The 20,502-nt window shown below is 57.9% G+C and overlaps 1 protein-coding gene across 1 annotated transcript in view; it reads left to right on the plus strand.

Moving 5' to 3' along the window:
* Positions 1–6,709, plus strand: part of MAPKAPK2 (MAPK activated protein kinase 2) — a 44,593-nt gene extending 37,884 nt beyond the window's left edge. Inside the window, exons 2-10 of the mRNA XM_051821279.2 lie at positions 1,252–1,391; positions 1,488–1,552; positions 1,770–1,849; positions 2,273–2,399; positions 3,497–3,572; positions 3,854–3,978; positions 4,276–4,361; positions 4,475–4,555; positions 5,129–6,709. Coding sequence (XP_051677239.2) covers positions 1,252–1,391; positions 1,488–1,552; positions 1,770–1,849; positions 2,273–2,399; positions 3,497–3,572; positions 3,854–3,978; positions 4,276–4,361; positions 4,475–4,555; positions 5,129–5,272 — 924 coding nt within the window. The 3' untranslated portion in view covers positions 5,273–6,709. The remainder of the gene's footprint in view (positions 1–1,251; positions 1,392–1,487; positions 1,553–1,769; positions 1,850–2,272; positions 2,400–3,496; positions 3,573–3,853; positions 3,979–4,275; positions 4,362–4,474; positions 4,556–5,128) is intronic.
* Positions 6,710–20,502: the final 13,793 nt, after the last annotated feature.

The raw sequence follows: 20,502 nt of genomic DNA on the forward strand, positions 1-20,502 counted from the left end.
TGCTTGGTTGTCAGCCAGGATCCAGATGGTTGCCTTCCCCAGGGCACTGGTTGGACCTCAGGCTAGCTCCCCTCACCTGGGCCAAGGTGACCGCCACAGTCCCAGGTGGCACAGGCACGGCCACGGTCTCTGCTGGCGACATTGCTCCGCCCTGGGAGCCTGCTGCAGCCCCGCAGCCCAGCAGATGGCCTGGAAAGCCCACCCCTGTGCTCCTGCTCCCTTTCGGAGGCCGCTGGAGACTTCCCGCAAAGTTCTTCCTGGCCTGCCGACTCCTAGGCTTTTTCCCAAGCCAGTCCTTAGCAGAAGGACTGGAATTAGCGATACTGGCATGGACCAGGCAAGATTCAGCCCCTGAGACTGGTGGGGGCCCAGCCACCTGGTCCAGGGAAAGGGGGACGCGACGGGCTCACTGAGCTGTGTAACTTGTTCAGTCGCAAACCTAGAAGAACCAGTTTCAGACTCTCCGCTGGCGAGTGTTTGCCCGGTGGTTAAGAGGCCTGCTTCTCACCTTGGAGGGCTCTGTTCCGGGCTCTGGCTCCTGCTGCAGCTTCCTGCCAGTGCAGGCTTCGGGAGGCAGCCGGTGATGGCTCCAGCAGTCGGGTCCCTGCTACCCACGTGGGACACCTGGCCTGGGTTCCCAGCGCCCGGCTCTGGCCTTGGCTGTCACAGGTGCTTAGGGGAGCGAACTAGCAGATGGGATGCTGTCTCTGTCTCTTTGCCTCGCAAATAAAAGAAGAACCAAACATCTGGCTGACGGCATGCCATCTCTCGTCTCTCGGTTGGGTGGGGTAAACACAGGGAGACCGAGCCCGGCTCTGGATTTCGCCTGCTGGGTCTGATGGTCCGGGCAGCACCTTTCCCTGCTGACCCTGCCGCATCCCCTCCCGCTAGGCCCCTTTCATTACCGTACTGGTTTTTTTCCTTCTGTCTCGCTCTCCAGTTCCTGTCTTCCAGTACCCAACCCCTGCCTGCCTTCTAGAATAGACTTCCTGCCCTTAGCTGGAGAAAGGGCCAGCAGGCGGCATGGCCTGAGGGCGGGGCTTAGCATAGCTGTCAAAGGCCTCAGAGGGGTCACATGGAGGTTTCTGCCAGGGCACAGGAGGCAGCTGCCAAGGCCTCCCAGGACCCAGCAAGGGAGGCCAGCAAAGGGCTGCAGGGGCTGGGCAGGGCCAGCGGGCGTGGGGTTTATGGGCTGTCCGCAGGGCCTGCAGAGATCGTGCCCTTACTCGGGGGGCGGGGCTTGTCTTGCAGATGCTTCAGGACTGCCCCAAGGCCCGCAGGGAGGTGGAGCTGCACTGGCGGGCCTCCCAGTGCCCACACATCGTGCGCATCGTGGACGTCTATGAGAACCTCTACGCGGGGAGGAAGTGCCTGCTGATCGTCATGGAGTGGTAAGCGGCTGCTGGGCTGCGCCTGGCCCGTCCTGTCCCCACGCCCCGCTCAGGACAGCCCCGTGTTCCTCAGGTCTCACTGTGGCTTTGTTTCAGTTTGGATGGTGGAGAGCTCTTTAGCCGAATCCAGGACCGTGGAGACCAAGCGTTCACTGAGAGAGGTAGAGGGGGGTGTTGTGGGCCAGGCAGGGCAGTGGTCTGCGTCCAGGGCCAGCATGGAGGCTGGGCCTGGCCTCCTCAGCGGCCAGGCGGCTCTGGGGTGGGGGTGCGTGTGGGGAGCCTTGGGCTGCATGGGGGCAGCCGGGGGCCTGGGCGTTCAGAGCTGGTGACGCATCTCTGTGCCTGCCTTTCCCTTGGCCGCCCCTCTCCCCGCTGCAGAAGCGTCAGAAATCATGAAGAGCATCGGCGAAGCCATCCAGTATCTGCACTCAATCAACATTGCCCACCGGGACGTCAAGGTGCTGGCTCCTTGTGCCCCTTTGGGTGGGTGCTGTGGGGACTGTGGGCCGGGGCTGGTGGCCAGAGACCCTGCGTCTGGCCACCTGGCTCCTGAGGGCAGTGTGGGGCTCTCTGACCACTGGCAGCCCCCACGCCAGCAGTGAAGGCCTCGTTGGCTGGTCTGTTCCGCCCGAGCCTCCTGGTCGCATCCTGCTGTGTTTGCCACTCGCTCTCGGTGTTAGCTTCCTGTCCCCGAGTCTCCGAGAGCTCTGGGTAGACAGTGACCTGGTTAGAGGGAGCCCGCGTGGCCCTGGGGGATCCGGGGCCAGCAGATGATGCGCACGAGGCACGGGAGGGCGGGAGGCAGGGCCGCTGCCCGGTAGGTTTCCGGTAACTGCGTCCCGGCCACAGCAGGGCCGTCACTTGTCTGTCTCTCTCCGTAGCCCGAGAATCTCTTATACACCTCCAAAAGGCCCAAAGCCATTCTGAAACTCACCGATTTTGGCTTTGCCAAAGAAACCACCAGCCACAACTCCCTGACCACTCCTTGCTATACGCCCTACTACGTGGGTAAGTGCAGCAGAGGCCCAGGGCCCTGCTGTTTGCCTGGACTCGTGGAGGGTGCCACATGCTGGCGGGTCGGGTCCTTGTGGCTCCTTGGCGCTGGCTGTGGCGTCAGGGCTGCACTGGAGTGGGGGGTAGTAGAGCTCATCTCTCAGGCGCCGGGTGGGGATCCTCACACACAGCCCTGCGCCCCGACGAGCCGCCGTTCCCGCAGATTCCTGGGGAGGCCGGGGCCCAGGTTTCGTTGTGGCATAAAAGGTTTCTCTGGCAGTTAAGGAATTTGTTCATCTTAAGATTCTAGGGTTAGGGCTGGTGCTGTGGCATAGTGGCTAAAGCCAACGCTGCCTGCAGTGCCGGCATCCAATATGGGTGCTGGTTCCTGTCCTGGCTGCTCCATTTCTGATCTAGCTCCCACTAATACACCTGGGAAAGCAATGGAAGTTGGCCCAAGTGCTTGGGTCCCTGCAGCCATGTGGGAGACCTGGATGAAACTCCTGGCTCCTAGGAGGCTTTGCCCTGGCCCAGCCCTGCCTGTTGTGGCCATCTGGGGAGTGAACCAGTGGATGGAAGACCTCTCTCTCTCTTTCTCTCTCTCTGCTTCTCTATAACTCTTTTCAAATGAGTAATCAAATCTTTTAAAAAGGAGAAGAGGTATAGGGCTGGTATTGTGGCGCAGCAGGCTAAACCCCTGCTTACAACACCGCCATCCCATTTTGGAGCACTGGTTTGAGTCCCAGCTGCTCCACTTTTGGTCCAGCTCCCTGCTGATGCCACCTGGGAAAGCAGCAGAAGATGGCCCGTGTGGGAATCCGAGATGGAGTCCCTGGCTGCTGGCTCCTGACTTTGGCCTGGACCAGCCCTGGTTGTTTTGGCCATTTGGGGAGTAAACCAGTAGGAGGCAGACCTCTCTCTCGCCTAGATGCATCAGTCAACCAACCTATCAGTCTTAAAAAATAAATGAATAAATAAACAAAGAGCCTAGCCCAAGGACTGCTCTCCTCCTCCCCTGTCCTCCTCCCCCTGGCTGTGGCTGGAAGGTTGGATTGACAGCGGCGTCCACGGGAGGGGTCGCCAGGCCCCTTATGTTGACTTTTGGTTTGCAGCCCCGGAGGTGCTGGGCCCCGAGAAGTATGACAAGTCATGTGACATGTGGTCCTTGGGCGTCATCATGTACATTCTGTGAGTGTGCCACGGAGGACGCTGCACAGGCTGGGCTGCGGCCGCCAGTGGGGAGGCCGGCGTGTGTCCCGAACAAGAAGCAGGGGCAGATGTTGGTGCCCCCTCTTGGACACATTTCCTGGGAATCCCCTGCGTGCCCTGTTCTCTTAATGTTTGAGGGGTGGACGTGGCCAGTGTGTGGTTTACACTCCTGCATGTTGGGTCCCTAGCCCTGTCCCAGCTTCCTCTGTGGGGCCTGTATCAATGAGCCCGCTCAGCCCCTCTCCGTCTGCTTGACACAGGCTGTGTGGCTACCCCCCCTTCTACTCCAACCACGGCCTTGCCATCTCCCCCGGCATGAAGACTCGCATCCGGATGGGCCAGTACGAATTTCCCAACCCAGAGTGGTCAGAAGTGTCCGAGGAAGGTAGCAACCCAGCCTTTTGGGACCAGGGGGAGTCTGTGTGTGTGCACACGTGTGTGTCCATGTGTCCATGTGTGTGCACGTGCATCTGGGCGTCTTTCTCATGTGAGTGCCATCACTGGGTCTGCTCACCCCTGCTGTGTGCGAAGGGCCGAGGCAGGACTGGCTGCAGGGCTGTGGAGGGTCCCAGGCGGTCCCTGGGGCGGGTGCCCCCACGCCGCCCCTTCGGGCCCAGTTTCTCCTGAGAATGTGGGAGAGGCCGGGCTCTGAGCTGTTCCCGTGCCCTGCTCACACCCACAGTGAAGATGCTCATCCGGAACCTGCTGAAAACGGAGCCCACGCAGAGGATGACCATCACGGAGTTTATGAACCACCCCTGGATCATGGTGAGCCTGGCGGGCCCGGGGGCTGGCCCCCAAGGCCTCCACTCTGGTACGGGGCCTCGGCCAGGACCCTGCCTGCCCCAGGCATTCACTCGGGCCCCCTCCTCTCCCCTCAGCAATCCACCAAGGTCCCTCAGACGCCCCTGCACACCAGCCGGGTCCTGAAGGAGGACAAGGAGCGATGGGAGGACGTCAAGGTGAGGGGGTGCCAGCCAGCAGGTGCGCGGGAAGGCGGCTCTGCGCGCCCAGCCGTGTCCCCACGCCAGAGATGGTGGCTCTGCGCGTCCAGCCCTGTGTCCCCACGGCAGAGGTGGTGGCTCTGCGCGCCCAGCCCTGTGTCCCCACGGCAGAGGTGGTGGCTCTGTGCGCCCAGCCCTGTGTCCCCACGGCAGAGGTGGTGGCTCTGCGCGCCCAGCCCTGTGTCCCCACGGCAGAGGTCGCGGCTCTGCGCGCCCAGCCCTGTGTCCCCATGACAGGGGTGATGGCTCTGCGCGCTTGGCCCTAGTGTCCACATGACAGCAGTGGCGGTTCCCTGTGCCTATGTCTGCCAGCTCTGCCTCCCTGGGACCCCGGTCATGCAGCTGGGCTGGCTGGGGCAGAGCAGGCCCGGGGGTCCTGATCCGGCCCAGTGCTCTTTCAGCCTGCCTGCCAGCCATTGGAAGGCTGCTGCCAGCAGGTGGCCAGCATCCGGGCCTGTCTCTTCTGCTCTCTGCGTCGCCTTTGCTGGCCTTCTGGGCCCTTCCTCACGCAGCACCCCTGCCCACCCCTAGGAGGAGATGACCAGTGCCTTGGCCACAATGCGTGTTGACTACGAGCAGATCAAGATAAAAAAGATCGAAGATGCGTCCAACCCTCTGCTGCTGAAGAGGAGGAAGAAGGCTCGGGCCCTGGAGGCTGCGGCCCTTGCCCACTGAGCTGCAGCCCTGCCGCCTCCCTGGAGGACAAGCAATAACTCCCGAGCGGATTTGTTTTTTAAGCGAAGAGACACAGACTGTCCCCTCTTCCCCCTCTGCCGCCCGGCTGCGCGGAGCCTGGACCACGTGGCCGGCTGAATCCTGCCTTTGATTCCGGATGCCCGACGGGGGGAGTTGGGAGGTCGCGGAGAGGAGGGAGGGAGGTGCTCTCGAACCTGTGCTCGTTTTGCAGTTTTATCCGTAATTTGACTTAGGATTTTTATGAATTCTTTTATTGTGCTTTCCCTTCCGCTGCCTCCTTCCTGCCAGACCCCTTCCTCTCTGGATCCTGCAAAGGTTTGGGGTTTGTTCAAGGGTGATTCATGGAGCTGTTACGGGAGGGTCCTGGTGTCGTCCCACCCGCCTTCCCTGTCTCCCCACTGGCTCGGTGTCCTGGGCGCTCACGGCCATCCATGGGGGAGCCTGCCACCCCCTGTCACCCCTGGAGGCCTGGGGCACCACCAGTGTGCCGGGCAGATGGGAGTGTGCGTGTGTATGCTTGTATGCGTGCGTGCGTGTGTGTGTGTGCGCGCGCGCGCGCATGTGCGTATGTGTGCCCACTTCTGTGCCTGGGACCGCGCATTTGAGGAGCCAGGGCCAGGCAGGGTTGCAGAGGGAGGGGCCCCCAATGGCTCAGAACCTCCTCCCTCCCAGGGCCTGCCCTGCCTGTACTGAGCCTGCCAAAGTGCCTGGGATGCCTGTCCAGACTCTGAGCCGGGCTGGCCGCGTCCTGGCTGTCAGCTGGGCTCCGCGAGGCAGAGAGGAGTGACTTGGGCACTGGCACAGCTATCGGGAAGACTGGACCCCCTGCCCCCACACCCCGTGCTGGGCCTGTGTGCTCTGGGCACTGATCTACTGAGCAGCCTCTACTTCCCTTCTTGCCTCTAGCAGCCCTTTCTCCTTTTCTTACCTTTTCAGCCACTTCTCAGTGGGCTGCTCTCGGCTCCTGTGGCCGAGCTGGGCAGTGTATGTGGACAGCCTTGGGCATGCCCATGTCTCCTTGGCGCAGGGCATCAGCCGGCCACCCCATGGGCCTCCCTCAAGTTTCCATTGTGTGACCTAGTGTGTGTGTTGGGGGGGGGGTCTTCACACCAAAGATGTCCCGACTGCCTCATTGCCCGTTAGCCTTTCAGCCCTACCCCCAAACAGCTCTGCCTCCTGTGCCCAGGCTGGGGGACACGGCATGGGGAGCCGTGCTCTGTGCCCTGGTCCCTCCCTCCGGCGACCTCGCCCCCAGGAGCAGGTGGGAGCACCGGGTCTTCTGTGGGTGCCGGGCAGGGCTCCGGGTGCCTGCCGCACCTCCCTCGTCTCAGACGGTGTGTCCAGCACTCAGACTGTTGTAAACTGTTGTTTTGTATGAGCGAAATCGTCTTTACTAAACAGATTTAATAGTTGAAAGTTTTTTTTTCTGTCTTCCTTCCTGGGGCTCAGGCCCCCAGGCCTCCTCTCTGTGTGTGCTGGGGAGGGCACAGCCCAGGGCTCCTGGGAGGGCTCGGGAGGTGCGAGGAGCCTGGGAGCCCGTCCTCTTTGCTGGATGCTGAATCTGGAGCCAGGCTGATTCTTTGTCCCACACAGCCATGTGGCAGCTCTGTCAGCCTGGGGGAACTGGCTGGTGTGGGGTCCTGGGGTGGGGTGAGGGGACAGGGAGAGGATGATTAAATTGTTTTCAAAGCCTGGGACGGGCATCGAGAGCAGGTTAGTGTAGTACTTAACAATTCCAGCAGGGGGCGATGGGGTCCAGCAGAAACCACAGCACCTCCAACTGGAACAGACCTCAGTGGATGCAGATGGAAGTTTGGGCGCAGAGCTGGGCGGCTTGGCGTCACTGGGTGATGAGTTGACTTGGGCACGCGGCTGGCCTGCCGACCTCCGCGGCTCCCTCCCCGGCGGGCCAGGGAATAGCACATCCTAGATCCTGTCACCTGCACTTTCTTTTGTGGTCCTCAGGCTGTTAGGACAGAAATGCCAACCAGGAGGGTGTTTGTCCCCATGTAATGAGTGATGGCCAGCGAGAGGGTGCGGCGAGGTGTGGAGGCCACACAGCCCTTGGTGTGGGTCCTGAGACCTGGGTGCCCCCGACCCCCGGAGGAAGGCTTGCTCATTTGCCCCCTCGGTCTCCAAAGCCGTCACAGCGCCCGTGCCCAATTCATGGGGAGAGAGGCCCCGTGGCTTCCCCCTCATGACTCCCGGTGGGTGGCTGAGGTTGGTCCCACCTAGAGACCGTGCGTTGCTCTAGAAACCCGGGCTCAGAATTAAGCAGAGTGGGGGTTTGCCTTTCGAGAATCCGGCTGTTTGGTCTGTGTGTGAGATGGAGGGAAAGGTGTTGGGAAGGGAGTCCTCAGAGCCGCTGTCACTGAAGGCCGCGGGGCAGTGGCCGCCCCGATGCAGAGGCCTAACACGGCGCAGGTGTGGGGTCAGGCGTGGGAGGGTCCCGCTTTCTCCATCTTTGAAGCCAGCAACCTCGTGTCTCACAGACCCTCCTGTGGCCAGAAAGGAGTCAGACTCTCTCTCTCTCTCTCTCTCTCTCCCCCCCCCCCTCTACCCTCTACCCTCTACCCTCTACCCTCTACCTCATCTCAACATTTATTTATTTTATTTGAAAGGCAGAATTAACAGAGAGAGAGACAAAGATCTTCCATCTACTGGTTCACTCCCCAAATAGTTGCAACAGCCAGGGCTGGGCCAGGCCTAAGCTAGGAACCTGAAACTCCATCTGGGTCTCCCACATAGGTGGCAGGGGTCCAAGCACTTGGGCCATCATCCACTGCCTTCCCATGATGCATTAGCAGGAAGCTGGATTGGAGGCAGTGGATCCAGGACAAGCCAGGCACCCTGATATGAGATGCAGGCAGGGGGTGGGGTGGGGGTGGGGGCCTAACCTGCCGTGTGGCAATACCTGTCCTGGAGTCTCTCTTTTTAAGATTTTATTTATTTATTTGAGAGGTAGAGTTACAGACAGAGAGAGGGAGAGACTCTTAGGAAGGTCTTCCATCCATTGGTTCACTCCCCAAATGGCTGCCATGGCCAAGGCTGAGCCAATCTGGAGTCAGGAGCCAGGAGCTTCTTCTGGGTCTCCCACGTGGGCGCAGGGGTCCAAGCACTTGGGCCATCCTCCACTGCTTTCCCAGGCCATAGCGGAGAGCTGGATTGGAAGTGGAGCAGCTGGGACTAGAACCGGTGTCCATATGGGATGCTGGCGCCGCAGGTGGAGGCTTACTTAGCTCACTACACCACAGCTGCAGCTCCTGGAATCTCTTAAAGATGGGTGGGATGAGATTGGGCCCACCCAGATAATCCAGGAAAATCTCCCCATCTCAAGTTCTTGCCTCCTGTTCCATGGGTGGGGTGCCAGGTGCCAGGTGAGGTCCTGTACCCTCAGGTCCTGGAACGAGAGTGTCTTTGGGATCCAGCCTGCTGCTGCAGCCACCTCGACGCAGATCCCTGTGTTTTGCCTCCTCGCCTGCCTGGGTTAGCCCAGCTCCGGAGGACGTGTGGGTGGCAGTGAGGTGGGCCTGGCTTTCAGGGGAGGCACGGGGGTGAATGCCCAGTGCGTCCCCGCTCCCCGGCCTTCCTCGTGCATGGCTGTGACTTCCCCATCTCTAGTGGGAGCTCAGCCACCTCCTGCCCAGACTCCCCACTGGAGGGCACTGGAAATGTGTGTCCCTACAGGCAGCCTCCAGCTTGCGGGGGGAGGCATAAAGGGCTGTGGACACCCCTGGGCACCTGCCTGGTTCTTGTCCTTCGCGTCGTCAGCTCAGCTCAGCCTCTGCTCTTCCCCACGAGGGAGCTCAGGCCCAGAGAAGTGGACTTGGCCAAGGTCACACACTAGTTGGGTTCTGTTAAGAAGCCCCTGGAGGCTGGCGCTGTGGCACAGTAGATTAAAGCTCTAGCATGAAGTGCCGGCATCCCATATGGGTGCCGGTTCGAGTCCTGGCTGCTCCACTTCTGATCCAGCTCTCTGTTATGGCCTGGGAAAGCAGTAGAAGATGGCCAAAGTCTTTGGGCCCCTGCACCCACATGGGAGACCCAGAAGAAGCTCCTGGCTCCTAACTTCAGATCGGCTCAGCTCCAGCTCTTGTGGAACCAGTGGATGGAAGAACTCTCTGTCTCTACCTCTCTCTGTACCTCTGTATTTCAAATAAATAAAAATAAATTTAAAAAAAAGCCCCTGAAAGCACTCTTTTTTTATTTAAAAAGATTATTTATTTATTTATTTGAAAGGCAGAGTTACAGAGGGGCAGAGGCAGAGAGAGAGGTCTTCATCTACTGGTTCACTCCCCAAATGGCCGCAACAGCTGGAGCTGGCCATTCCAAAGCCAGGAGCCTGGAGCTTCTTCCGGGTCTCTATACAGCAGCCCAAGGACTTAGGCCATCTTCCACTGCTTTCCCAGGCCATAGCAGAGAGCTGGATTGGAAGTGGAACAACTGGGAATTGAACCAGTGCCCATATGCAATGCCGGCACTGCAGGCAGTGGCTTTACTCGTTATGCCACAGCACCAGCCCCATGGAAGCACTCTTGATAAGGGAGGGCCGAGAGAGTTGGGGGAGGGGCTGGAGACCCACCCCCCAGAAAAGTTTATTTTCCTGTGCAGTGGGGGTGCTGTTCCCAGGCCCTGAGGCTTTTTGAGGAGTTGGGTGGCATGCTGGGTCAAATGCCTCGTGGCCTTTCCCACGAGTGCAGGCCCAGCCTCCAGGTTGGTGTCCAGTGGTGTGGTGAGGCTGAGCCCAGCCTCTGCCCTGAGCTTGAGGGGGAGGGGGTGTTGGAAACAGGAAAAGCACAGGTCTGGGTGGGTCTCCTGCTAGTGCAAGGTGTGAAGGAAATACAGGTATTCAAGAGCACAGCGGGAGGCTGGGGAAAGTGGCTGCCTGGCTCAAACCCTGCCAGAGGGATGAGGCTGCCTGCCCAAGGGTGGAGGCTGTCCAGGCAGCCTCTGTCCTCAGCCCCTGAGAACACAGATGCTTCTTCCTTGGGCTTCCTGATGGGAGAGGCCCCAGCCACCCCGGGGCAGGGCCAGCTGGGTTTGACACCAGGCTCCAGCTCTGTCCCTGCACTGAGAGCAGTGTGGGATGATGCCCAGCACAGCAGACCAAATCCCCAGACACTTCCTCTCCACTTGTGCTTTGGGCAAACAGACCAAGTGCTAGATCCTGATCCTGCCCTCAGGAGATGGTGAGGGGATTCCTCCGCCTCTCCCTGCACAAGGCGTCTGCCTGCAACAGTGAGTGGCCTTGTCCCTCCTGTCCCTACCTCCACAGGCCTGAACACCTGAGAAACTTCCAGTGCTGGAGTGTCCTCCATGGCCGTGTTGAGGTCAAAGGAAACACTCTGGATTCTCCTGTTCATGCCTCGGGGTTGGGGGTATCAGCCCTACCCTACCCGGGACTCCCTGGGGCTGTGCCAGACTCAGGAAAGTGGGAGATGCGCTGTGTGGGGGTGGCAAGGAGGGGCCACGCCGAAGCTCCGGGCCAGCCACTTCCCCCAGGGTCAGTGCTTGGGTCTCTCTGGTGAGGCAACATCAGCCACTGCCCGGGAGGAGCTCAAGTGTGTGCTGGATCCTGTGCAGTGTGCGAGACTTCGGGGAGACACTGGTGAGGACGGGAAGTTCAGTGTCGGGCGTGGCCTGGCATTTGCATTCTGGGAGGGAGCTTCTGGTGCAAGAGCAGGGGGCTGGGAGGGCTGCCCACAGCCCTAGTCCACGCCGGCGCCCAGCGGCCGAGTGGGCAGTGGAGAGTTCCGTGCTGGGTTCCCACTGCAGGAGCCGCAGCCTGCCGCCTTTGAGTCTGGGTTCAGCCCTCGGCTTCTGGTCTGCTGAGCTCTTGAACTTGACCTTTGACCCCATGGTTCTACCCATAGTCTGCTGCCCCCCCTCGGTGTTTTCTGCCCAGCTTCTCCAACCTGGACGCCTCTCTATCGTGCTGTTGCCCCTTCTCTCCACAGAGCTGCAGTCTGGGGGCGTCCTCTGATGGGGATTTCCCATTTGGTTTTTGGTTCACTGAATTTTTTAAAACCCTCGCAAACGTACGTCTTACACTTGGGTAGTTTGCCATTAGTCCTGCATTTTACAAATCCTTATGGACCAGTATGATATCACCTGGAATTGGGGGCCCTCCTGGGGCTGTCAGGGTCCCCCTTACTCCTCTGGCTGCTGCCGCGGAAAAGCCAAGGCCTCTCGACTACTCTCCTGCCGCCACCCTGCCCATGCAAGGCGGCGTGCAAAGCCTGAAGCCCTTGGGGGCCTCCTGTCCTGTGCGTGTCCAGCATGCCAGCACCTCAAACACGGGGTCATCTTGGATTTACCGCTTCTCCTGCTCAGAAGGTAAGGGTCAAGGGGGCCGAGGACCTGGGGGTCTGGGCCTCTCTGAGGGGCCAGGGATGCCATGCAAATGCGTTCATTTGCATCACTTTCTTACTCTCAGGGACAGTCAAGTTTCCTACACACAGCACGGCCAGGATTTGCAAGTGAAATACCGGCTCAGGCCTTTCCCCCTTGGACCCTGCCCCCCACTCCGTTCTGCCCCTTAGGCCCTGTGTGACCTGGCACTGGCCTTAACCTCTCTGATCCCAAGGCAGCAGTGTTTCCTGGAGCCCGACTATGCAAGCGGGCGCCCTGGCCGGTGCAGCCACCGATCAAGGCCACTGCTGTTGGAGGCTGTGACCCGGCTCCTGCCCCAGCCGGGCAGCTGTGCCCCCCTGTTCCTCAGACGGCCGAGCCTCTCGGGGTAGAGAGGCCTCAAGTTTCGGAATGAGCCGCCTTCTCCCAGCCCTCACCCTCTGGCCCGGAGACCTGTGGTTCTGAATTCACCAGGCAGAGGTTCTCAGAGAAACCACAGTCTCAGCTGGGGCCGTGGGAGAGCCATCTGGGTTTGGTAGGACTCCTAGGGGGCCCTCGGGTTTCTGGCATGCAGCTGGCGCTCTTTCTGGTCATTAACCTGTTCTGAGCAAATGGTCTCTGGAGTGAGACCGGAAGCCCACTTCTCAGCCGCCTGCCTGCCCACAGGAGGGGGCGTGGGCAGGCTGCTTGGGGCCAGTGGGCAAGGCAGAAGACGACGGGCCGTGAGAAACCCAGCTTGATCTGCTTATCCAGGCTGGAGTAGGTGCTCCGCATCTGTTGGATGAATTCATCCAAAGCAAAATTAACTGCAGTCATCTCAGTAATTCAAACATTATGGAAGTCACACGCACATAGAATTATCTAGACACACAGTCAGGTGTGAAAGTTCCTTTTGATAGCCTCTCCTCACCCAACTGCCGATTCCTGTTCCAGAAATAGCTCCTTCGAACAGCTTGCTTCTAATCCCCCATGTTCTATTAATTTATTTAAATAGATAACTGCTTATAAACACAGCTGAGAAATCTCCTTGAAGTTTGTAACAGGAACAAGTGGAATCATTAGGCATGTTGTTCTATCACTTGGCTTTAAAAAATTGTGATAAAATACAGCAAAATTTACCCTCAGCCATTTTGTCGTGAATTCAGTAGTTTATTCCCACTCTTCCTGCTCTTTAAGCACTTGCTCTTGCTTTTTTATGATTTATTTGTTTTATTATTGAGAGGCAGAGAGAGAAAGAGCGAGTTCCCATCTGCTGACCCGCCTCGCAACAGCTGGGGCTGGACCAGTCCTAAGCTGACAATTGGGCACTTAATCCAGGCCTCGCTCGGGCGTGGCAGGAAGCTGATTACTTGAGCCATGGCTGCTGCAGGGAGCTGGAATCCCGTGGAGAGGACACTCCCATGTGGAATGTGTGCATCCCATCCAGTGCCAGCACCTGCCCTGCACTTGCTCTTTAAACCTCGGGATCTCAGTGAGGTTCCAAGACGCAAGTCAGGGGATCATCCTTTTTTTTTTTTTTTTTTTAGTAGTGGCAGCGTATTTCCATAGTGTGGCTGTGCCATAATTTATTGAACTATCTGCCGATGGCTCTGTGTGCGCCCTCCCCCCTTTTTCTAGTATTGGCATAGATGCTGCAGGTATCTGTACAAGATCTGTGAACACGAGTGCATTTCTGAACTGTAAATCCCCAGAAGTGGAACAGCCAGATCTGAGGGTCTATACATTTTAGGTTTTAGGGACAGTAGCAGGGATTTATGAATGAATGCATCTTGCACAGCGTGTTCTGAGTGACAGGCCCATGAGGAGCCTTGCTGTCCACAGTGGGGCCATCTGGGGATGGAAAAGTCCTCTGAGAGCAAGAGGGCATTGAAGGCACTTCCCCAAAGTGATAGATTCATACCCTTGGCCGCACTGTGGGCTATTGGGAAAATCAGGCCCAGCGAGGAGCAAGGGGATTCCTCTGCCTCTCCCCGCGTTAGTGGCTCTGCTCACTCGGTCTGGTCATTTGCATATATTTTGGGCATGTAGGCAGAATGGCTCAAAGACGAAATCTGGGCTTCAGCCTGTTCAGCCTCTTGCTGGTGTTTGATGGTGAGCCGGCTACCTGACCCCAGGCTGCGGGAACACTGCAGAGCTGGCAGATGACCTTGACCTAGGGCTGATTCCGGAGGGTGCTGGGAGAGGGGGGCTCATGGTTAGGGATAGCATGGAGGGCACAGCGTGGAGGAGGTGGCTCCTGCTGAGGGTCCTGGGTGTTGTGGTGGACCTAGGACACAAGCAGGCATTTTTTCTGACCGTGCAGGACCTCATATGGACATTGAGTGTGTGTCCAACCCTTTACTGGTTACTGAATTTGAAGGACACTGCATGGGAGAAGGCTTTGACGTGACTAGGCTAGTCTGAGTTCAAACTACTGGTGGCCACTTGCCCTCTCCCAGCCTCAGCTTATCAGCTAGTAAAATGGGGATAATTTTTAAAGAAAATATTTATGTATTTGAAAGAGTTACAGTGAGAAACAGAGTTGTTCCACCTGTTGGCTCACTCCCCAAATGGCTGCAATGGCCTGGGGCTGGGGCAGGCTGAAGCCAGGAGCCCAGAGCTTTTTCCCAGTCTCCCACATGGGTACAGGGGCCCAAGGGCTTGGGCCATCCTCTGCTGCTTTTCCAGGTGCATTAGCAGGGAGCTGGACTGGAAGTGGAGCAGCCAGGCCTTGAACCGGTGGCCCTGTGGGATGCTGGTGTCTTAGATGGTGGCTTTGCCTTCTATGCCACAGTGCTGGCCCCAGCTCGGGATCATTTTTGAGGTGCGCTTGAGAACGTGCCTTACAGACCCCCTGCTGCAGGGCCCCAGCTGCCGTGCTCTGAGATCCATGGTTGTGTTTATGTGGAAGCTCCACTTCCTCTGTCTGTTCCCAGCCAATGGCTGGATGCAGCCGGGAAACCAAGCCACAGCTGTGCCAGTAGCACCAGGAGCACCAGGACCCCAGCGGTGGCTCCCAGGGAGTCCCCGTCGCTCTGGGAAGTGCGGGGTCCTCCGCCTGGGGTGCACTTCCGCCTTCTCAGCTGTTTCCACCAACAAGACCCTTGCAAGTTTCACCCCATTCTTCCACCTGCTTCTTGGAGAACTTGACAATTAACGCTTGAGAAAGTTCATGGAAGACAGAATTAAAGGAACAGTTTAAGTTGGTTCCGAAACATGGAAGTACCACCTAGTGTTTTCCTAATAACCATTTCCCATGTACTTCCTGCGAGGTGTGAGGAGTACACACCATGTAAGGCGATCGTGTGGAAGCCTTAGCCGGCCCTGGGTTGGCACTGGCTGTCGTCGTGTGGTCTCGTCTCTGTCACTGTGCCAGTGGGAGCAGCTCCGTTTCCTGCGTGCGGGTTTGGAGTCAGGACTGAGGGTCTCCACGCCCTCCCCTGCCCGGTCGCCTCCTGGCTTCTCTCTCCCAGATGGCTGCTCTGTGACAGTGGGGACCAGCCCTCTGTCCCGAGCTGGGCCCGACTCGGGGGGCTAGAAGGAACTCCGCGGACGGCCCCCTTGGCCTTGCTGAGGTGCCGGCCTGCTGGGAGGCGCTAGGAGGGACTCAGAGGGGCTCTGGGGTCGGCCGGCAGTGTGGCCCCAGGGTCCGAGGGAGGATGATGGGAAGACGGTGCGGTGAGCGTGAGTCACAGTGTTTCTCTCAAAACCCCGTGCTCGTGGTCTCAAGAAGGCGCTGGAGCCCATGAGCCCCAGCCCTGGTTCCACGAACGCCCCCGCGTTCCTCCCACAGTTGCCAGAATTCAGCAGGCCCAGGTTTTGGGGTGGGGGGCGGGTAGCATTCTTGTCGCTTATAAGAATTTGACCAAGAAAACCACCAGGTTATATTCCCGCCAAGGAGGCCGCGGAGATTGGGGCTGATTGGGAGGAAACGTGAGGGCAGCCGTGTGTAGTCTGCGGCTCAGAACCCGGCCCCTTCCGCTCACGGGCCGAGACGACTCAGGGTGGAGCTGCGGGGGCAGAGTGTGGCCTGGAGCCCCGCCTCCTGCACATCTGCTCAGTCTCCACATCTGTACCCCCCACCCCCGGGTCCTGTCAGTGGTGGGAGAATGAGCCCACCACCCTTCTTGCCTTATTTAAAACTGCCCTCCGCCTTCCCGTCCCCGACTCCTCACTCTGGTTACTATACCGCTGAATTCAGGGCTGTAGTTTTGAAATCATTCTTATTGAAGGATCCTGTACCTGCAAAAAGTTTCCAGGCTTACATTTCCCCCACAGATCTGGTCAAACACCTCTGAACTTCCTGACGTGTGAGGGCTGGGATAGAAGGTCCAGGGACGTGGGCCGGTCTTACATGCAGGCCCTCAGCTGCGTGTGGAAGGTGGGCAGGGACCTGCTGGCGTCTTGTCCTCGGCACAGGACGGAGCCCTTCCTCCTCTGACCTCACAGCTGTGTGCAGAACAGCACAGGCGCTGTGGGAGTGCGTGCCGAAGGCTGTGGCCCAGAAGCAGAGCGTGCTCACCTGGGGCTGGGAGTGGGTCCCAGAGCCCTGGGATGGTACAGGAAAGGCCTCCTGGAGCAGGTGAGCTTTGAACCTGCCTGCTGCCTGCACCGGCTTCTCCTTCCCCAGTGGAGACGCAGCTCCCTGCTGATGCGCCTGGGAAAGTAGCAACGGATGGCCCAAGTGCTTGGGCCCCTGACATCCACATGGGAGACCCAGGTGGAGTTCCTGGCTCCTGGCTGCAGCCTGACCCAGCCCTGGCCATTGCAGCTATTTAGAAAGTGAACTGTGGGATGGAAGATCTCTCTTTGTGCCTCTCCTTCTCTTTCTGTAATTTGCCTTTCAAATAAGTAAATAAATCTTTTAAGAAAGGGAAATGGGACTGTGAGGAGAGGTGTGTGTATGGCCAGACGCCCTTGCCCAGTGAAGCCTGGTAGAGCTAAACCCTGCAGGTGGCCAGGCACTTGTCTCCTGCTCCAAGGAGGGCAGCACAGTGGTGGCTGGGGTGCGGCTCCACCTCCTGGGGCCGACAGGGGGAGTTATGCGGGGCTGTGTGTGGGCGCATCTTGTGCCCCTAACCGGGCATATCCAAGGCCAGGTGGAGGGATGGCATCTTGGAGTCTCAGGGGCTCAGGGCTGGTGGCCCAGAAAGGGACGCTGGTGTTTCTCTAGCTTTCAGAAACCACAGAACACCAAGTACTATTTGTCACGCTGCACCCTGCACAGCTTTTGCTTGCAAAGTGCCCCTGCCCTGACCATCTGAGTAGCTAACACACAGAGCAAGCACCAAGAGAAAGTCGTGGCCCCAGGTGTTGTGGTTGCGAAGAGGTAAGAGTAGATCTGTTTCACCAGCAAAGAATGGAACAGTCCCGATTCTCATGGCAAGTTTGTGATTGCTGTCACGGGGTCTCGCCTAGAGTTCCATGAACTCTGGAGCTGAGGCTGCCCATCCCAGGAGCTCCGCCTCCTGCACCCCGCCCCCAACCACCACCAAAGGAGGCAACCACGTGTCTGTCTTGAGTCATCCCCAGTGAGCATGGGTGGCGGCTGGGGCTGGCCTCTTGGGGGTCATCCTGGAATAACTTCACGGTGAAGCCAACGTGCCTGGAACGTCAGGACTGTGACAGCAAGGACTCTTGTCTGATTTCGTATCTGTACCTGTAATTTGTGTACGAAAGGCAGCTTCCAGATTATTCAAGCTCTGGGCTCTGCAAGGCCTGGATCCATGGCTACTCGCGTGTGTTAGAGAAAGCGGAAGATTCCAGCCCCTTCCGTGGCGGTTGCTGGGAAGTGACATTTCCCAGGCCCTTGGCATCTGGTGACTTGGGTCTAGCTACTGGGACGTGGGCAGAAGGGATGCACCCACCAGCCCCAGTCCTGAGCTAGTAAAGCAACCCATGCAATCCTCAACCTCTGTTTTCGACTTTTGGCTGCAAGCCAACATCCAAGGCAACCTTGGAAACCAGGCATGGCGGTAGCAAAGTGATAGCGTCTGACGATCTCAAGTTTGCTGACACGTTTCAAAGCCTCCTCACGTGTTAGGCTTCTGCCCCCGGAGGCTGACGGGAAAGCCCGAGCACTCCAGCCTTGGCACCAGCAGGGAGCTCCAGCCATGCAAGTCCCAGCTCGTACCTGGCATCCTTCACCCTGCCCGCGCCTGCACCACCATGAAACCCACACCACCACCCCTTCCTTACGCTCTCTGACGCTAGTTTTTGGACGTCCTCGGGAGCCTGCTCTGCTCTCCCTGGGAAGGACTCATAATGTGCGTTAAAAACCTTTTCCTGTGGCGCAGCGGGTTACAGCCCCGGCCAGCAGTGCCGGCATCCCATATGGGTGCCAGTCCCAGCTGCTCTTCTTCCGATCCAGCTCTCTGCTGTGGCCTGGGAAAGCAGAAGAGGATGGCCCCAGTGCTTGGTGCCCTGCACCCATGTGGGAGATCTGGAAGAAGCTCCTGGCTCCTGGCTTCGGATGGGTCCAGCTCCGACCATTGCAGCCATTTGGAGAGTGAACCCAAATGCAGATGGAAGACCTCTCTCTCTCTCTCCCTCTCTCTGTAATTATGTCTTTCAAATAAATAATATAAAATCTTTAAAACAACAAGAACCTTTTCATACCTGATTGGTGCCAGTGCGGCGTCATCAGTCCTGACATTCCGGGTGCTCAGGGTCCGTCCTGTGCAGAGGGGTGAGCAGTGCTCAGAGGCCATCAGCATGAGTGACCGCATACAATGGACTCCTTGCCTGTTCCTCTCCCTGCCTCCCTCTGCTGCGCTGACCCCTCACCCCAATTTGTATTCTTTTTGGGAGTGACAATGAACTCCTATTGTGTGTTACAGCATCCAATGTTACCTTAACTCTTTAGTTCTAAACATTTGTGATCTAATTCATCTCCTAAGTAGCTTTTCAGAAAATCTGAGAAAAAAAAAATGAAATCGTTTGAGTATTCTCCTTTCTTTCATTCTGTGCCCAGCAAAGACAATATGAAGAGTGAAGCCTTTTAATTCAGAATACAGGAGGGAAGGTGCGAGGGTTCCGGCCGGGGACTCCCTGCTTGGTTTTCCAGTTCTAATATGTCTTTATTCATTCATGGTATTTTGTCCTGTCAAAAAGAGGGGTGGGAGGAGAGGGTTGGTATGTGCTATGGGGAAGGGAGGGAAAAGAAGTGTCCAGTACAGCAAAATCAACAGTCAAATAAACCTACCTATGGAGTCGCCCAGGCCCAAGGGAGCTGCCACCCAGGGGTGAAGGGAAGGGGTTGCTACCAACAGGTACTCACCTCCCCACCCTCGTTCCTCTCTGTAGCCAACATTTCACACACAGCTTTGGTTGCTGGCAAAAAACATGGCGGTCCATTTGTTCCGCCACCTGGCCAGCAGGTTTCAGCTTTGGTGACCTCTAGTCTCACACAGAGAAGGGCTCCTGATACGCATGCACCTTGGCTTCCCAGGGCCCTGCGCACACCCACTTTCCACGTGGAAGGCTCCTGGTGGCTGCTTTCTGCTTTCAGAGTGGAGTGAATGCTAGGTTACCAAACCAACGAGTGGGAGCCTGTAGAGAGTCACCAGGGAGGGGACAGGGAGCCTCCTGCCTGGGTTGTGGACGACACCTGTTGAGTTTGAGCAGAGGGAGATGCCGGGTCAGGAGGAGGTGGTGGGTGTGGCAGCTGAGTCAGATTTCAGAGGTGCTGCGAAGTCCCGCCCGAGAGACACAGTCTCTGACCTGAAGGCCAAGGTGCAGGCAGAGCAGGCAGCATGGGCAGGGCACGCTGCCTAGGGCAGAGGAATGGAGTCACTCAACACGAACGGCCACTTCTGCACACGGCCGGCGTGGTGCAGAGGGCAGCTTTGAGACCATCCTGGTCAAGACAAGGTGCTGGTTTCATGTGGTTATTGGACTGGCCCATCTGGATTTCCAGTAGACTTGGTGTATCCGGATTTCACCAGGCATCGGAGAAGGTCTTATGTGATCGATTTGTGATAAGACGTAACTGTCTATTATGTCTAGCTGGGAGAAGAACCTTGACCGATATGTGATGTCCTATGACCTTGGTTCATGATTGTCTGGCAGCAGTGATGGCTCAGTGATTGGGTTGCCGCCTCTGCTGTGGGAGACCTGGATTGAGTTCCTGGCTCACAGCGGTAGCTTCAGTCCAGTGCATCGTGGGCATCTGGGGAGTGAACCAGCAGATGGGAGCTGTCTTTCTCTGTCTCTCAAATAAATAAAAATAATAGAAAAGCTAGATCAGCATTCCAGAGTACCTAGAGTAAAGCAGGTATAAGTAGTAAACTTAATTTAAAAGCTTTGGAGTGCAATGCAAGGTGAGGATGAGGAAACTTGGTCGTGTTCAGATCAAGGAGACTGGGATGTTAGGTGACCCCAAGGACAATGCTGAGGCAGAGCCCCACACGCTAGGTGGCTTCAAACAACAGGAGTAAATGCTCTCCCCGTCCTGGGGGCTAGAAGTCCACCACTTCAGAGTCAGCAGAAAGCTCAGGGGCAGAGTCCTCTTGCCTCTGCTGGTTTCTGGGGATCGCTGGCAATCCCTGGCTGTGGCGATGCAGCCCCAACCTCCGCCTCTGCCTGCACATGCTCGTGTTTCCTGTGTGTTCCAGCTTCTGTATCCAAATTTCTGGACTTGTTACAAGCACCCACCCGCAATCCAGTATGACCTCACTTTGACTTGATGAAAGCTACAGAAACCCTGTGTCCAAATAAGGTTGCATTCGCAGATACTGGTGGGGTGGGGGTGAGGGTGGGGTTGAGACTTGCATGTAACTTCTGGGAGACACAGTTCAGCTGACGGCACTCAGTATGGCCAGCACCGTGGTGCAGCTGCGGCCGGGCCCTGCACTGTGGTGGTGTCATGAGGCCCCCTG

The sequence above is a fragment of the Oryctolagus cuniculus genome, chromosome 13 (genome assembly GCF_964237555.1).
Source record: "Oryctolagus cuniculus chromosome 13, mOryCun1.1, whole genome shotgun sequence".
In the NCBI taxonomy this organism is placed as follows: Eukaryota; Metazoa; Chordata; class Mammalia; order Lagomorpha; family Leporidae; genus Oryctolagus; species Oryctolagus cuniculus.